At 50.3% G+C, this 17,234-nt stretch overlaps 1 protein-coding gene across 1 annotated transcript in view; it reads left to right on the top strand.

Annotated features, from left to right (window-relative positions):
• The first annotated feature begins 3,743 nt into the window (after positions 1-3,743).
• The window catches only part of prkcz (protein kinase C, zeta), a 51,999-nt gene continuing 38,508 nt past the window's right edge, over positions 3,744-17,234 (top strand). Inside the window, exons 1-4 of the mRNA XM_068748902.1 lie at positions 3,744-3,802; positions 10,826-10,947; positions 11,349-11,438; positions 12,971-13,021. Coding sequence (XP_068605003.1) covers positions 3,762-3,802; positions 10,826-10,947; positions 11,349-11,438; positions 12,971-13,021 — 304 coding nt within the window. The 5' untranslated portion in view covers positions 3,744-3,761. The remainder of the gene's footprint in view (positions 3,803-10,825; positions 10,948-11,348; positions 11,439-12,970; positions 13,022-17,234) is intronic.

Below are 17,234 nucleotides of genomic sequence, written 5' to 3'. Positions count from 1 at the left end.
GCACACCAGGGCCGAATGCGTCGCGTCTGCCACGCAGGTGTGAATCCATGAATCGACGTCTGGTAAGTCCAGGGACAGCCTCAGCTGGCGCCCAATGTGGAAGACAGACTTCTCTCCTGGCAGGAATTGTGGGCAGCGCTGTTGTGGGGGTTTTGGCAGCAGGTGGCGCTGTAGCTGTAATGTTCTTAGCATTTTACAGAAGGAAGGGAAAGTCAAACAGGTATGATTCACAATTGGAGATTTGAAAACAAATAACATGACAGTACCGTCTTCACATTATTATGCTGTCGATCGGGATCCATGTCATTTATTGCACATTATCAATGATTGGCCGACTGGAGCAGGTAAGAGAGCCGCGTTCCCTCTGCTCAGAGGTTCTGATGTGGGAACGAAATGGAGCCTTTTGGGCTTCTGATGGAATATCTTCTAGAATAGACAGACGTGTTCTGTCCTGTGTCGAGACATTAAATGAGTCCAATGTGATTTATTGAAACCACCTCCCAAACAGAAAGAAAGAAAGAAAGAAAGAAGTAGCCAGTCTTGATGAGAAACTCGCACAGCTACGTCTCCCATCCATCCATCCATCCATCCATCTTCTTTCTACTTGTGGGTCACGTTGCTGGAGCCAATCAGAACTGACAATGGGCGAGAGGCGGGGCATGCCCCAAAAGCTTCGCCGGAACATCACGAGGCCACACAGACGCCTGTGATGGAGATCAAAATCAACCACGAACGGTCTGCCGGACGTATTGGACCGCGGTATATTTCCTTCACAAGAAGGTGCATGAAGCCTTCCATAGTCAGAAAACAACTCACCATCGGATCTGATCGTTGAAGTACGGATACGGATGATGGAACAAGGACTTGTGGAATATTCCAGGCACTGAGGAACTTCCTCTCCAGGGCACAGCACCGATGAATCTCCAGGGAACTGCGAAGTCAATTGTCTGGAACAACGCGCTGGCAAGCCTCAGGAGAAGCGCAGTGTTCCGTTGCTCCGGACGGATGCCTGCCTGGACATGTCTGGTTATTAGGATTATGCTCAAGTTCAATATTGCAATTAACACCATGTGGCTACCCATCCTGAGAGACAAGCTCGTGGGTATGGGGGTGACCCACTAGCTTCTTTTTGTCCACAGCGTCTTGGTGAAGGCAGCAGAAGCAGAACCTCCTTTGTGGAGCTAATCAGAGAGACATTATTGAAAGGGTCCAAAAAATAAGTCGTTTTGTTGTGAAAATGTACCCTGATTTCACCTGGACCTGTTTCCTCAGGTATCAAAGATAGAACTAGGGAATACGGGACGACACGTAGAACAGGAGAACCTGAAAATACTGAGGAACCAGAGAGGATGTTCTGCCAGAGAACTGTCCAGAGAGGGAGGAGCTGATCAGGTGAGATGTGGAACAGGTGAGATCTTTCAGGTCAACGATGCCTGCAGCTGTGCAGGGCAGAAATCAACGTGCAGCAACAGTCGCCATAGCAACCCTCACACATGGAGTTTAATGTTAAAATGTAATATTCTTTCCTGACCTTATTCTGGATCAGATCCAGAAGACATTTTGCATGATAGTTCATATCGGACCCCTTTGTGGCTGTGATGTTTGGTGATGAAGTGAATGCAGATTTGATGAGATATGATTTATGAAAAAAACCTCCATTATAACTAAACGGGAAGCTCCGGATCTGATCCAGATGAAATTCTGAGGTGAGGTAGAGGCCCCCACCCGACATGATTGAGTCAAATTCCATAAACATCGGTCAATAATCTACCGAGATGTTGAGGAACACATTCTGAAGCTCCAGAAATTTCAAAGTGATCCAGAATCCAAGATCTTTTCTGGATCATCACCAAAACGTAATCAGCTGTTCCTGGTAAAATGCAAATAGAAAGAACAGTTGCTGCTGAGTGGAGGTGACGTCATCAACCAGATGAGGCGTCAGTCAGCTCTTGGTTTCCATCAGACCCTGGAGAAGTCTGTGATGAGGGCAGCGTTTTGTTCCCTGACCAGTAGGTGGCGGTAGCAGACTACAACATAATAGACAAGTCAGAAGGATTCATTTACAGCATTTACGGAGAAGAGCCTCCAGTCCGGCGAGGTAAAAGTCCTTTCTAACCATGAGTGTGTGTTCAGGGTGAGAGCTCCCTCTGATCGCTGCAGCGCGTCGGACCGGCCAACGCGTCACGACGCAGGTGAGTTTGGACTCCGGTAACCATAGTGAGGTCCGACGGGTCGCATCAAGGTACCTAGAGATTGTACTCGAGCCTTCGGAAGTAAGGACGTTTCACTTTCAAATTAAAACTACCCACAGTTTGACGCTGCCTTCAACGTTCTACTTGGAGTCCTGCGTTTTAATTTGAAAAAGCAAACCGGAAGTAGTCGTCCTAATTGAATTACTCTGACAAATCCTTCACCGGAGAACCGTCTCATGTCCCAGACGAAACTTCAGAGCAGCTCGACAAAGAGAACTACAACCTGACCAGGTAACACTGGGAGAACTACAACCTGACCAGGTAACACTGGGAGAACTACAACCTGACCAGGTAACACTGGGAGAACTACAACCTGACCAGGTAACACTGGGAGAACTACAACCTGACCGGGTAACACTGAGAGAACTACAACCTGACCAGTCAACACTGGGAGAACTACAACCTGACCGGGTAACACTGGGAGAACTACAACCTGACCAGTCAACACTGGGAGAACTACAACCTGACCAGGTAACACTGGGAGAACTACAACCTGACCAGTCAACACTGGGAGAACTACAACCTGACCAGGTAACACTGAGAGAACTACAACCTGACCAGTCAACACTGGGAGAACTACAACCTGACCAGGTAACACTGGGAGAACTACAACCTGACCAGTCAAAACTGAGAGAACTACAACCTGACCAGTTAACACTGGGAGAACTACAACCTGACCAGTCAACTCTGGGAGAACTACAACCTGACCAGTTAACACTGGGAGAACTACAACCTGACCAGTTAACACTGGGAGAACTACAACCTGACCAGGTAACACTGGGAGAACTACAACCTGACCAGGTAACACCGGGAGAACTACAACCTGACCAGTTAACACTGGGAGAACTACAACCTGACCAGGTAACACTGAGAGAACTACAACCTGACCAGTTAACACTGGGAGAACTACAACCTGACCAGGTAACACCGGGAGAACTACAACCTGACCAGTTAACACTGGGAGAACTACAACCTGACCAGGTAACACTGAGAGAACTACAACCTGACCAGTCAAAACTGAGAGAACTACAACCTGACCAGTCAACTCTGGGAGAACTACAACCTGACCAGTTAACACTGGGAGAACTACAACCTGACCAGTTAACACTGGGAGAACTACAACCTGACCAGGTAACACTGGGAGAACTACAACCTGACCAGTTAACACTGGGAGAACTACAACCTGACCAGTTAACACTGGGAGAACTACAACCTGACCAGGTAACACCGGGAGAACTACAACCTGACCAGTTAACACTGGGAGAACTACAACCTGACCAGGTAACACCGGGAGAACTACAACCTGACCAGTTAACACTGGGAGAACTACAACCTGACCAGTTAACACTGGGAGAACTACAACCTGACCAGGTAACACCGGGAGAACTACAACCTGACCAGTTAACACTGGGAGAACTACAACCTGACCAGTCAACACTGGGAGAACTACAAATTTACAGCCGTCTGCAGCCTGACTAGTTGACGCTGTTGCCGTGAGACGGATCCATAATGGACTTGGACTTGGTGAAAATGAGAGCCCACTACAGCGGGTAAGTTTTTGGCGTGTTGGTTGTACCTCAAATGGGTCACAGTGACTGATTGTTCTCCAGGGACATGAACAATGTCTTCTGGATCTGATCCAGAATGAGGTCAGGACAAATATTAAACTTTACGCTTTTAATTTTCATGGTTGGTGTGTAAAGATACCAAGAACAAATGATAACCTGTTGATGACAATCCAGGTCACCATGTGGATGAACTTTTCAATATATTGTTATTTATTTATGGTGCCTTGGTGGAGTTGTGCTCTCCAAGTGCTTTTTCTTTTTCTTTTTCTTTTTCTTCCAACCCCTTTCTTGTTTCTCTCTCTCTTTCTTCTGTCCAGTGCAGTTGCTTTGTGTAACTCAGTAATAAATAAAATGCAGACTCTGCAACTGGAGAAGGATGGTCTCCTCTTTTGCAGAGAAAAGACTATTTTTTAAACCGTTTGGCTCAACCAACCTCAGGCTTATGGAAGAGAGGCCTAAAGCTTTGATCTGATAAAGAGTGGTGGAGTTACGTGAACTATTGCAGCACAAGTCGTCACATTGCCAGTGAGTGGGAGGCGATCACTAACTAGTAAGTTCTTCAAGTTCTGTAGCAATCTTCAAATAAAAGAAGATAGTTTTTTGTTTTTAGTCTCACTACACACTGGGGTTAAACACATCCCATTTGTCTCAAGGATCGGCTCAACCAATCCCATTTTGTCTGGAGCATAGACACTTCTTGGTGCAAGGGTCAAGGGTCAGCCATAGAACTGGATACAGTTACGGACTGCGAGGTTTCCTCCCATGCATCAGCAGCTTCGGTTTAAAGAGCCAGTTGAGTTGGAATGGAATGGAAGTTATTCCTCGTTTCGTGTTCCAAGGCGAGACTTCAGTCCCTCCAAGCCAGGACTCAGTCCGGAGATCGATACAGTTCTACCTGCTGGGGCAGGATGGGATCCAGTTTCTGCCGGTCCTCCCCGGATCGATCCCTGAGCTTTGCCCAGGTCCTCGATTCGAGACACCACACGGTCCCCCAGAGCACCGAAGAGCACTTTTAGATCCATGGTCAATTTATCCAGAACTTTGAAAGCCGCCCCCCCCGATAAGCCACCAATAAGTTGGATGCAGAATGCTGATATGTAATGACACCTGCAACAGCATTTATCTGTAATTATATCAATGCTGCATAATCCTTCATTCATTCATTGTCCCAACCGCTTATTCCGTCATCGGGTCGCGGGCCAAGCTGGAGCCAATCTCAGCAGTCAATGGGCGAGAGGCGGGGCTACACCCTGGACAAGCCGCCAGTCCATCTCAGGGCAACACAGAGACAGACAATCAGCCACACACACACTCACACCTACGGGCAATTTAGTGTCACCAATCAGCCTAGGCTGCATGTTTTTGGTGGTGGGAGGAAGCCGGAGAACCCGGAGAGAACCCACACAGACACGGGGAGAACCCGGAGAGAACCCACGCAGACACGGAGAGAACCCACGCAGACACGGGGAGAACCCGGAGAGAACCCACACAGACACGGAGAACATGCAAACTCCTCACAGAAAAGCCACAAGTTGGAGACGAACCTGCGACCATCTCGATGTGAGGCAACAGCGCTTACCACTGCGCCACCGGGCCGCCCTGCTGCATAATCGTTAATCATTTATTTTTTGGCTGCATCGATGACATTCCAATAACTCTATGACCCTCTACTGGCTCAATGTGTGTGTGTGTGTGTGTGGGTGTGTGTGTGTGTGTGTGTGAGAGAGACATCATTTCATGTTTACTATGTGAGCATTCCTGTTGGGAATCATTTGTGCCGCACCTTTCCAGAGTCCAAGGAACACACCTGGAAACCGTGCGCCGCAGTGTGCACACACCATTCACACTGTGCGTAGCATGGTGAACGTGAACGCACGCCAGAAGTCTGATCGGAATAAAAATGCTTCATGTACACACCCAAACCGGATTAGTCTGACCCGATCAAGATTCTATCCCGATTGAGAGGAGTGGTTTATGCCGATTGATGATCCGATCAGGGCGCATGAAAACACTTATTCCGATGTTTCGGGACAAGCCGTCCTTACTGCGCTACGTCAGCTAAACATGCTAATGCTATTCCCGGAAGCTAGTTGAAGCAGAGCGAGCAAAAGACAGAACTGATCAATATCTGAGACAAACACGTTACCGGAGATATTAAAGGAGGAAACTAAAACCGCAAACGGGGAAAACACACAAAATAACGCTAACGATTGAAGCAGGAAAGGGCGGAGCCATGCTTTGTTTCCAAAGGCTTCTTCTTCTACTACTCTTTCCGGTATATTTGGTAAAATGTCAAAAGGACTTATTGCGATCGAAAGTGTGATGCATGAACACGCAAGTCCTCAAGTTGAGGAACTAGTGCTCCTGGTGAGGAACTAGTGCTCCTGGTGAGGAACTAGTGCTCCTGGTGAGGAACTAGTGCTCCTGGTGAGGAACTAGTGCTCCTGGTGAGGAACTAGTGATCCTGGTGAGGAACTAGTGCTCCTGTTGAGGAACTAGTGCTCTTGGTGAGGAACTAGTGCTCCTGTTGAGGAGCTAGTGCTCCTGGTGAGGAACCAGTGCTCTTGGTGAGGAACTAGTGCTCCTGTTGAGGAACTAGTGCTCCTGGTGAGGAACTAGTGCTCCTGGTGAGGAACTAGTGCTCCTGGGGAGGAACTAGTGCTCCTGTTGAGGAACTAGTGCTCCTGGTGAGGAACCAGTGCTCTTGGTGAGGAACTAGTGCTCTTGGTGAGGAACTAGTGCTCTTGGTGAGGAACTAGTGCTCTTGGTGAGGAACTAGTGCTCCTGGTGATGAACTAGTGCTCCTGGTGAGGAACTAGTGCTCTTGGTGAGGAACTAGTGCTCCTGGGGAGGAACCAGTGCTCCTGGGGAGGAACTAGTGCTCCTGGTGAGGAACTAGTGCTCCTGTTGAGGAACCAGTGCTCCTGGTGAGGAACTAGTGCTCTTGGTGAGGAACCAGTGCTTCTGGTGAGGAACTAGTGCTCTTGGTGAGGAACTAGTGCTCTTGGTGAGGAACTAGTTCTCCTGGTGAGGAACTAGTGCATCTGGTGAGGAACTAGTGCTCTTGGTGAGGAACTAGTTCTCCTGTTGAGGAACCAGTGCTCCTGGTGAGGAACTAGTGCTCCTGGTGAGGAACCGGTGCTCCTGGTGAGGAACCAGTGCTCTTGGTGAGGAACTAGTGCTCTTGGTGAGGAACTAGTGCTCCTGTTGAGGAACTAGTGCTCCTGGTGAGGAACTAGTGCTCCTGGTGATGAACTAGTGCTCCTGGTGAGGAACTAGTGCTCTTGGTGAGGAACTAGTGCTCCTGGTGAGGAACTAGTGCTCCTGTTGAGGAACTAGTGCTCCTGGTGAGGAACCAGTGCTCTTGGTGAGGAACTAGTGCTCTTGGTGAGGAACTAGTGCTCTTGGTGAGGAACTAGTGCTCTTGGTGAGGAACTAGTGCTCCTGGTGATGAACTAGTGCTCCTGGTGAGGAACTAGTGCTCTTGGTGAGGAACTAGTGCTCCTGGGGAGGAACTAGTGCTCCTGTTGAGGAACTAGTGCTCCTGGTGAGGAACTAGTGCTCTTGGTGAGGAACCAGTGCTCCTGGTGAGGAACTAGTGCTCTTGGTGAGGAACCAGTGCTTCTGGTGAGGAACTAGTGCTCTTGGTGAGGAACTAGTGCTCCTGGTGAGGAACTAGTGCTCTTGGTGAGGAACTAGTGCTCCTGGGGAGGAACTAGTGCTCTTGGTGAGGAACTAGTTCTCCTGTTGAGGAACCAGTGCTCCTGGTGAGGAACTAGTGCTCCTGTTGAGGAACTAGTGCTCTTGGTGAGGAACTAGTGCTCCTGGTGAGGAACCAGTGCTCCTGTTGAGGAACTAGTGCTCCTGGTGAGGAACTAGTGCTCTTGGTGAGGAACTAGTGCTCTTGGTGAGGAACTAGTGCTCCTGGTGAGGAACTAGTGCTCTTGGTGAGGAACTAGTGCATCTGGTGAGGAACTAGTGCTCTTGGTGAGGAACTAGTGCTCCTGGTGAGGAACCAGTGCTCCTGTTGAGGAACTAGTGCTCCTGGTGAGGAACTAGTGCTCTTGGTGAGGAACTAGTGCTCCTGGTGAGAAACCAGTGCTCCTGTTGAGGAACTAGTGCTCCTGGTGATGAACTAGTGCTCCTGGTGAGGAACTAGTGCTCCTGGTGAGGAACTAGTGCTCTTGGTGAGGAACTAGTGCTCCTGTTGAGGAACTAGTGCTCCTGTTGAGGAAGTAGTGCTCCTGGTGAGGAACTAGTGCTCCTGTTGAGGAACTAGTGCTCCTGGTGAGGAACTAGTGCTCCTGTTGAGGAACCAGTGCTCTTGGTGAGGAACTAGTGCTCCTGGTGATGAACTAGTGCTCTTGGTGAGGAACTAGTGCTCCTGTTGAGAAACTAGTGCTCCTGTTGAGGAACTAGTGCTCCTGGTGAGGAACTAGTGCTCCTGTTGAGGAACTAGTGCTCTTGGTGAGGAACTAGTGCTCCTGGTGATGAACTAGTACTCCTGTTGAGGAACTAGTGCTCCTGGGGAGGAACTAGTGCTCCTGGGCAGGAACTAGTGCTCCTGGTAAGGAACTAGTGCTCCTGGGCAGGAACTAGTGCTCCTGGTAAGGAACTAGTGCTCCTGGGCAGGAACTAGTGCTCCTGGTGAGGAACTAGTGCTCCTGGGGAGGAACTAGTGCTCCTGTTGAGGAACTAGTGCTCCTGGTGAGGAACTAGTGCTCCTGGGGAGGAACTAGTGCTCCTGGTGAGGAACTAGTGCTCCTGGTGATGAACTAGTGCTCCTGGTGAGGAACTAGTGCTCCTGTTGAGGAACTAGTGCTCCTGGTGAGGAACTAGTGCTCCTGGTGAGGAACTAGTGCTCCTGGTGAGGAACTAGTGATCCTGGTGAGGAACTAGTGCTCCTGTTGAGGAACTAGTGCTCTTGGTGAGGAACTAGTGCTCCTGTTGAGGAGCTAGTGCTCCTGGTGAGGAACCAGTGCTCTTGGTGAGGAACTAGTGCTCCTGTTGAGGAACTAGTGCTCCTGGGGAGGAACCAGTGCTCCTGGTGAGGAACCAGTGTTCCTGGTGAGGAACTAGTGCTCCTGGGGAGGAACTAGTGCTCCTGTTGAGGAACTAGTGCTCCTGGTGAGGAACCAGTGCTCTTGGTGAGGAACTAGTGCTCTTGGTGAGGAACTAGTGCTCTTGGTGAGGAACTAGTGCTCTTGGTGAGGAACTAGTGCTCCTGGTGATGAACTAGTGCTCCTGGTGAGGAACTAGTGCTCTTGGTGAGGAACTAGTGCTCCTGGTGAGGAAGTAGTGCTCCTGGTGAGGAACTAGTGCTCCTGTTGAGGAAGTAGTGCTCCTGGTGAGGAACTAGTGCTCCTGTTGAGGAAGTAGTGCTCCTGGTGAGGAACCAGTGCTCTTGGTGAGGAACTAGTGCTCCTGTTGAGGAACTAGTGCTCCTGGGGAGGAACCAGTGCTCCTGGTGAGGAACCAGTGCTCCTGGTGAGGAACTAGTGCTCCTGGGGAGGAACTAGTGCTCCTGTTGAGGAACTAGTGCTCCTGGTGAGGAACCAGTGCTCTTGGTGAGGAACTAGTGCTCTTGGTGAGGAACTAGTGCTCTTGGTGAGGAACTAGTGCTCTTGGTGAGGAACTAGTGCTCCTGTTGAGGAGCTAGTGCTCCTGGTGAGGAACCAGTGCTCTTGGTGAGGAACTAGTGCTCCTGTTGAGGAACTAGTGCTCCTGGGGAGGAACCAGTGCTCCTGGTGAGGAACCAGTGCTCCTGGTGAGGAACTAGTGCTCCTGGGGAGGAACTAGTGCTCCTGTTGAGGAACTAGTGCTCCTGGTGAGGAACCAGTGCTCTTGGTGAGGAACTAGTGCTCTTGGTGAGGAACTAGTGCTCTTGGGGAGGAACTAGTGCTCTTGGTGAGGAACTAGTGCTCCTGGTGATGAACTAGTGCTCCTGGTGAGGAACTAGTGCTCTTGGTGAGGAACTAGTGCTCCTGGTGAGGAAGTAGTGCTCCTGGTGAGGAACTAGTGCTCCTGTTGAGGAAGTAGTGCTCCTGGTGAGGAACTAGTGCTCCTGGTGAGGAACCAGTGCTCTTGGTGAGGAACTAGTGCTCCTGTTGAGGAACTAGTGCTCCTGGGGAGGAACCAGTGCTCCTGGTGAGGAACCAGTGCTCCTGGTGAGGAACTAGTGCTCCTGGGGAGGAACTAGTGCTCCTGTTGAGGAACTAGTGCTCCTGGTGAGGAACCAGTGCTCTTGGTGAGGAACTAGTGCTCTTGGTGAGGAACTAGTGCTCTTGGTGAGGAACTAGTGCTCTTGGTGAGGAACTAGTGCTCCTGGTGATGAACTAGTGCTCCTGGTGAGGAACTAGTGCTCTTGGTGAGGAACTAGTGCTCCTGGTGAGGAAGTAGTGCTCCTGGTGAGGAACTAGTGCTCCTGGTGAGGAAGTAGTGCTCCTGGTGAGGAACTAGTGCTCCTGGTGAGGAACTAGTGCTCCTGTTGAGGAAGTAGTGCTCCTGGTGAGGAACTAGTGCTCCTGGTGAGGAACTAGTGCTCCTGGTGAGGCTTCAGCGGTGAGGAGAGGATGGATTGGCTCCGGACATTCTGGAGGATAAGAGGCTGTGACCAAAATATGACCCTTAATTTCTACTGTAAATGTCCTATTTCATTGCATGCATTTGTTTGCCTCTTATCATAACCCCCCCTCTCTCTCTCCCCCTCTCTCTCTCCCCCTCTCTCCCCTCCCTCCCCTCTATCTCTCTGCCTTTCTCCCCCACTCTCTCTCCCCTACTCTCTCTCCCTTCCTCTCTCCCCTCCCTCGCTCCCCCTCTCTCCCTCTCGTCCCCTCTCTCTCTCCCCTCCCACTCTCCCTCTTGTCCCCTCTCTCCCTCCCTCTCTCCCCCTCTCTCCCCTCCCTCCCCTCTATCTCTCTGCCTTTCTCCCCCACTCTCTCTCTCTCCCTCTCTCCCTCCCTCTCTCCCCCTCTCTCCCCCCTCCCCCTCGCTATGTCCATTCAGGGACATGCTTATAACAGACCTTCCAGCCACACTAACCTTTGTGGAGTTGTGTGAGGAGGTGAGATCAATGTTCAGTGTCGCCAGGCAGCAGCCAATCACACTCAAGTGGATAGATGATGAAGGTGGGTAGAGAAAACTCTTCATCACTCTGTGTACTCTGCCTGTCTTGCTTTTTGCTGCTGTGACTGATTTGCATGATGTTTGTGCTGTCCCTGAAAGCCACGCTGGAGCAGGAGCTCAAACTTTATTCAACTGTTTTGAGCAAACTGCTGGTCAGACCTCCATGGGTTGATTGTGGGTCCGCTGAAGAGAGGATGCAAATAGAGACGTATCTGTTTTTGTAGAATGGTGAACTATAGATCAGAGATTTATATTTCATTAATCCCCTGAATTCTGTATATAATGCATTTATGCTAAGGCTGCTGCTCTACAGTTATCGGTTGAAGACGCGGCTCACAACTGACCGGATGCAGTTCGACAAAGATGGAACCGCTGATGCCATGGTTTGCGATTGTGTGCCCAGGGGACCCTTGTACCATCTCATCTCAAATGGAGCTGCAGGAAGCGCTTCGTATTTACAGTCGAACCACGAGATCTGGACTGCTGCTGCACGGTGAGGGAGATCCGAATCGTCCTGAATGTCTAACAATAAAGGGAACACTTTAGTCAGATCATGATGAACAAGCTATTCATGTCTTTACTGGTGTACCTTGTTAATTTATTGAGAACAACATGATGCAACAACGGTCAACGGAAACAGAAATTAGAGGCTGATGTTCTGGGGACGCTCCGCTCAGACTTGGGTCATGGCACCGATTAGCTCTGGACAGTCTGTGGTGCCATGCCCTTAGCCCAGTCCTTCTCATGAAGGTCTGTGCAGCCATGTTGGGTTGGAGGTGACACCTCAAGAATCAGTCAGGAAGGCCTGGAGAGGAAGCCATTCCCTTTTTGGGGGCTACCTAGTTTTTTCCTCCCATTACACCTTTTGTCACTTTTATTTGCACCAAAGCAGGATAAATTGCTTCAGTCACTCCTGCACATCCAAAATGGACAGTTTAATATCCATAAACTTAAACTGGTGCTATACTGTGATCATAAAGTGTTCCCTCTCTGATTGTCTGTCTATATACATGTATATACTGTATATGTACATGTATATACTGTACGTAAAGTATCAGCTTTGGGGTGAAAATTCAGGATGAATCAAATATGCACTATAACAGGTGAACTTAATGTGATCTTCTCTAATGTGGAGCTTAACGGCAAAATTCAAATTCAACACAGGTGTTTGATCCATGCGTTGAACAGATTTCTTGGTTCAGTCAGAATTGGTGTTTAGACAGTCCTCCTCACCGTGAGAGCAAGACGACACCTCAACACTGGTCAGTAGTACCTCGCCGTGGCGAGGCTTCAGACAGGACGTTCTCAGAAGTAAGAGGCCACTAAGTGTAAGAGTGTCATCAGCACGATGAAACCGCGATCCTGGAAGGGTCACAAAAAGGCACAGAAGTGGACATTCTTTGGCCACATTCCACATTGTTGTTCGCTTTCGGATGATAAATGGCAGGTATATTTAAAGGAGGTGGGAGGCACCCAAGTTCCACCGCAGAGCGTTCGGTCTGCGCGCTCGACGGCCTGAAAGAGTACCTCTCCACGGCTTCCTCGTCTTTCACGGCGCCAGGACGGACCCGTGGGCCTCAGTGCTGAGATTCATGTTGAGCAGAAACAGAGACACTGAGGAGCGTGCTGTGTGCCTTTGGTGAGGGTGGTACTGCAGTGTGGGCAGGTGTGCCCAGAACTGCCCGGAACCCTGTGAAGGCTCATCGTACCCGAGTAGCGCCGTTAACGCAGCCATTGTGCCCCTGCATGGACAACAAAGACCTATCTTTGGATGCACGGCCCACAATGCAGCAGCATCATGAGCAAACGGCTGCTGGAGACTGGGGTACCCCCAACGGCGTAACCGGCGGCACTTTTAACCGACCCGAATCCCGTGTAGAACCTCCTGACCTGAGGGACGCCTTTCAGGGAAAGTGGGATCCATTCCACACACCGTTGTCGAGCTCTAAGTTATTGAGACATTGATATTTTGTTTTACTGTATTTGCATGTGTATATATATTCTGATTGAACTGGTATTTTGCAGTATTCCCAGGTATCCCGGAGCAGCCTGGCCTACCCTGCCCTGGAGAGAACAGTGAGTAAATCAGCTTGGACTCTTTACGTGCCCTCCAGGACTCCTACGGTATCGAGTCGTGTTTTCCTTCATATTGGAAGCTACAGTACTTTAAAGCCGTTACTTTGTGAGTAATTCAAGTCATTTTTCCTACTTTCTCGACGCCTCCAGTCGCAGACCCAAAGTGAAACGTTCTCCGTATGAGTGTGAGATTTGAATTAGGCTGAATTTGGTTCAATAAACCACCTTTCATGTCATCGTTATCTTTCTTGAGAGAGTCGATCTGTTCTTCCATGTGTTTCACTTTCGTTTTACACTCTTCCAGCTCCTCTGAGTTTCGCTGCGCTGTTTTAATAGCAGCAGCTAGCATGGCGCTGTGTTGTAGCATTTGTGTGCTAACCTCCTCCATGCGGTCGTCGACACGTTTTGCTAGAGACTCGATAGCTTTCAGAATGGCGCAGATGGATTCAGAGTCCTTCTCTTCAGACGTACCTTTCGCTTTCTTCTCCGTGTGTGATTTATCTGGAGTACTTGCAGGGCTTGTTGACCTTCTGTCCCGTTAGCTGCTGCTAGCGTTAGCTGCTGCTAGCGTTAGCTGCTTCCATCGGAGTTGAGTCGTCGTGCTCTTCGTTCCTTTGGGTCGTAAACTTGAGGTTTTTCGCTGGCGAAGGTTTCGTGCTGTGAGTTTTCTTCATGTTCGGGCTGGAACTGTAAGGGACGTGGAATATATGCGCTCAAAAAATATTACAGGGACTTCGATAAGGAGCTCAAGCGGAAGCGACTGCTTAGTACGCCATCTTCCCCAGGACTCCCACTACTGTAAGTCTGATCTTCACAGGGGCGCTCCGGGGCCCAGGGGCCCAGGGGCCCAGGGGCCCGCTATGACGTGAAACTGTTGGAACTCCTGTGTGCTGAACCTTTTGCCTACTTTTTTGGGTGCTTTTCTGGTTTTGACTTCTGTCTGCATTTTGCATTCCTTAAATTAAAATCCTGTGCTGTACCTTTGGTAACTCTGCACACGGCTGATCTATACTCAATATGATAACACCAGGTGTACCAAAGTACATTCAGTGGCACATTGTAGTATTTTCTCACCCCCCCCCCACCCGCTCCCTCCCACTGCCTCCTCATTTTCCCAGCATCCTCCTGCCTCCCTCTCAGCTGTGTGGCTCCACTGTCACTTCAGGGAGGAGCTTGGAGTGTTTCTGCATCACAGCAGAGGCAGCGGCTGAGCAACATTGTGTGAGTGTGGAGGGAGAGAGAGAGAGGGGGGGAGGGAGAGAGAGAGGGAGCGAGGGAGAGGGAGGGAGGGAGAGGGAGAGAGAGAGAGAGGGAGCGAGGGAGAGGGCGAGAGAGCGAGAGGGAGGGAGAGAGTGAGCGAGAGGGAGGGAGAGAGCGAGCGAGGGAGGGAGGGAGGGAGAGAGGGAGAGAGGGAGGGAGAGGGAGAAAGGGAGGGAGAGGGCGAGAGAGCGCGAGAGGGAGGGAGAGAACAAGCGAGGGAGGGAGGAAGGGAGAGAGGGAGCGAGGGAGAGAGGGAGGGAGGGAGAGGGAGGGAGGGAGAGAGCAAGCGAGGGAGAGGGAGAGGGCGAGAGAGAGGGAGGGAGGGAGCGCCGTGGAGCATCTCGCCCTTCCAGCTCCTTTCGGACGCGGCAGGCGCAGAATCTTTTCAGGCTTTCTCGTCTTTCTAGCCGTGAGAATAGGCAAAGCCGTCATCAAGCAGGACAAGCCCCCCCCCCCCCCCAAAAAAAGAACGGCAGCTGACCCAGGGAGGAAGAGCGGAGGAGGGGATGACAGAGGGCAGGAAATTATTAAATAACAGTCAGGGAGGAGAGAGAAAGCGGGAGGGATTGTAGCAGTGTGTATCCTTGGTTCACCACCCACACACACACACACAAGCACACACACACACACACACACACACACACACACACACACACACACACACACACACATCTAGCCTGGATAATGTGCTGAAAGAGGTGGAGAGAAAGGAGGAGACAAACCGGTGAGCTATCTTCCATCTTTCTTTAGGCCATCGTTTAGTGCAGTGTTCTGGAGACTGAAGGTTTGGGTCAGCCTGCGTGTGTGTGTGTGTGTGAGTGCGTGTGCGTGTGTGTGTGTGACGTCTTCCTCCACATAGACACTGTGCCATTGATCCATTCCTTGCTGCTGATCATGCCGTGCATCGCAGGCAGAGGATGAATGCGACCGGCTAGCTGCGTTAGCACCACTGGTAGCTCTGGCCCAGCTGCACCTGCTAACGGGCTCAACGTGGGGCTCCTGTTTTTCCGGCTGCTTTGTGATGGCGAGTGCTTGAGACGAGCACCGGTCTTCATGTGCAATAGGGAGTGCCTTCTGCCTCTGATCTGGTCTAAACGCGGTTCCACAGACTCACCAGGTGCGTCTGGAACTGCGTGTACCAACGGTGGAAAGATAATGGTGGTGCTTTAAGAAAAAAACGTTTTAAATTAATGTGTGTGTGTGTGAGAGAGCGAGCGAGAGAGACAGAGAGAGAGCATCCCGTCTGGCAATGTTGTGAGCCAAAGTCATTTCATGTTTCATGGTCGGGACTGGTAAGCCTTTGGAAACGGCAGCTTTAGCATGTTTCAGATACGCAGGGTTTGATGTCAGTGGCTTTGATGTCAGTGGCTTTAGAAAATCTCATGTGTATAAACTGTTACAATCACGTTTGAGATTCTACGGTTACCGAAATGAAACTATGCGTTTGGACTCGAGCTAAAAACTCATCATGTGCAATACCCCAAAATAAAACTACACCTCACATCCTGCCTGGACACACCCACACCCAACCATGAATGGCCGAAGGGAAACCACCTCACCAAAGCTAGTGCTTTGAAATGAGCGCCTGATCAGTGTTGTTCTTTGGTGGTGAGGACAAGGATGAAGAGAATGCCTGTTTTCTGGAGGCGATGTTTATACCCAGGATCAACGGACACAGAGAGAAGACGTGTTTTCTGTTTGTCCCTCGTCTCGGTCTCAAGCTCGGATAAATGCAGAGAATGGCGTCATTGAAGAAAGTCACACCGGGTCGGTCGAGGTCCGGGGTAACAACGACCGCCGGCAAAGTTGTTAACCCACGGAGCGCTGCTGCATTACTGTGGGTCAAAGACAGAGACGAAGAGGAGGAAGACGAGTTCATCAGCAGCGAGAGAAGAGGGAATGGAAGAGTTCAGGACTGAGAGTAGAGACTCTGAATGTTGGTAGGAGGTGAGTTAGAGGAGGAGAAGTTCTTACGCTCCTCAGGTAGGAGGTGAGTTAGAGGAGGAGAAGTTCTTACGCTCCACAGGTAGGAGGTGAGTTAGAGGAGGAGAAGTTCTTACGCTCCACAGGTAGGAGGTGAGTTAGAGGAGAAGGAGAAGTTCTTACGCTCCACAGGTAGGAGGTGAGTTGGAGGAGAAGGAGAAGTTCTTACGCTCCACAGGTAGGAGGTGAGTTAGAGGAGGAGGAGACGTTCTTACGCTCCACAGGTAGGAGGTGAGTTAGAGGAGAAGGAGAAGTTCTTACGCTCCACAGGTAGGAGGTGAGTTAGAGGAGGAGAAGTTCTTACGCTCCACAGGTAGGAGGTGAGTTAGAGGAGAAGGAGAAGTTCTTACGCTCCACAGGTAGGAGGTGAGTTAGAGGAGGAGGAGACGTTCTTACGCTCCACAGGTAGGAGGTGAGTTAGAGGAGGAGGAGACGTTCTTACGCTCCACAGGTAGGAGGTGAGTTAGAGGAGAAGGAGAAGTTCTTACGCTCCACAGGTAGGAGGTGAGTTAGAGGAGAAGGAGAAGTTCTTACGCTCCACAGATAGGAGGTGAGTTAGAGGAGAAGGAGAAGTTCTTACGCTCCACAGGTAGGAGGTGAGTTAGAGGAGAAGGAGAAGTTCTGGAGTGTCTTAGATGAAGTGCTTCAGAGCATCCTAGCAGAGAGAGAGTCCTGATTGGAGCAGACCTCAATGGGCGTGTTGGTGAAGGAAATAGAGGAGATGAAGAAGTGATGGTAAGTTTGGTGTTCAGGACCAGAACAGAGAAGCGACTAGAGGCCAGTCGTGTGTAGGAAGAAGGAAGAAGTATTTGTTGACCAGGAAGTACCAAAGATTAGCATGAGTGAAGTAACAAAGGCGATGAAGAGGATGAAGAATGGGAATACAGTTGGACCGGATTACCTGTGGAGGTGTGGAAGTATCTAGGAGAGGAAGCTGCAGAGTTTTTAACGGGGTTGTTGAATACAATCC

Source organism: Brachionichthys hirsutus, chromosome 2 (genome assembly GCF_040956055.1).
Source record: "Brachionichthys hirsutus isolate HB-005 chromosome 2, CSIRO-AGI_Bhir_v1, whole genome shotgun sequence".
In the NCBI taxonomy this organism is placed as follows: Eukaryota; Metazoa; Chordata; class Actinopteri; order Lophiiformes; family Brachionichthyidae; genus Brachionichthys; species Brachionichthys hirsutus.
The sequence above is the reverse complement of the archived record's forward strand: the minus strand, read 5'-3'. Positions and strand labels throughout refer to the sequence as shown.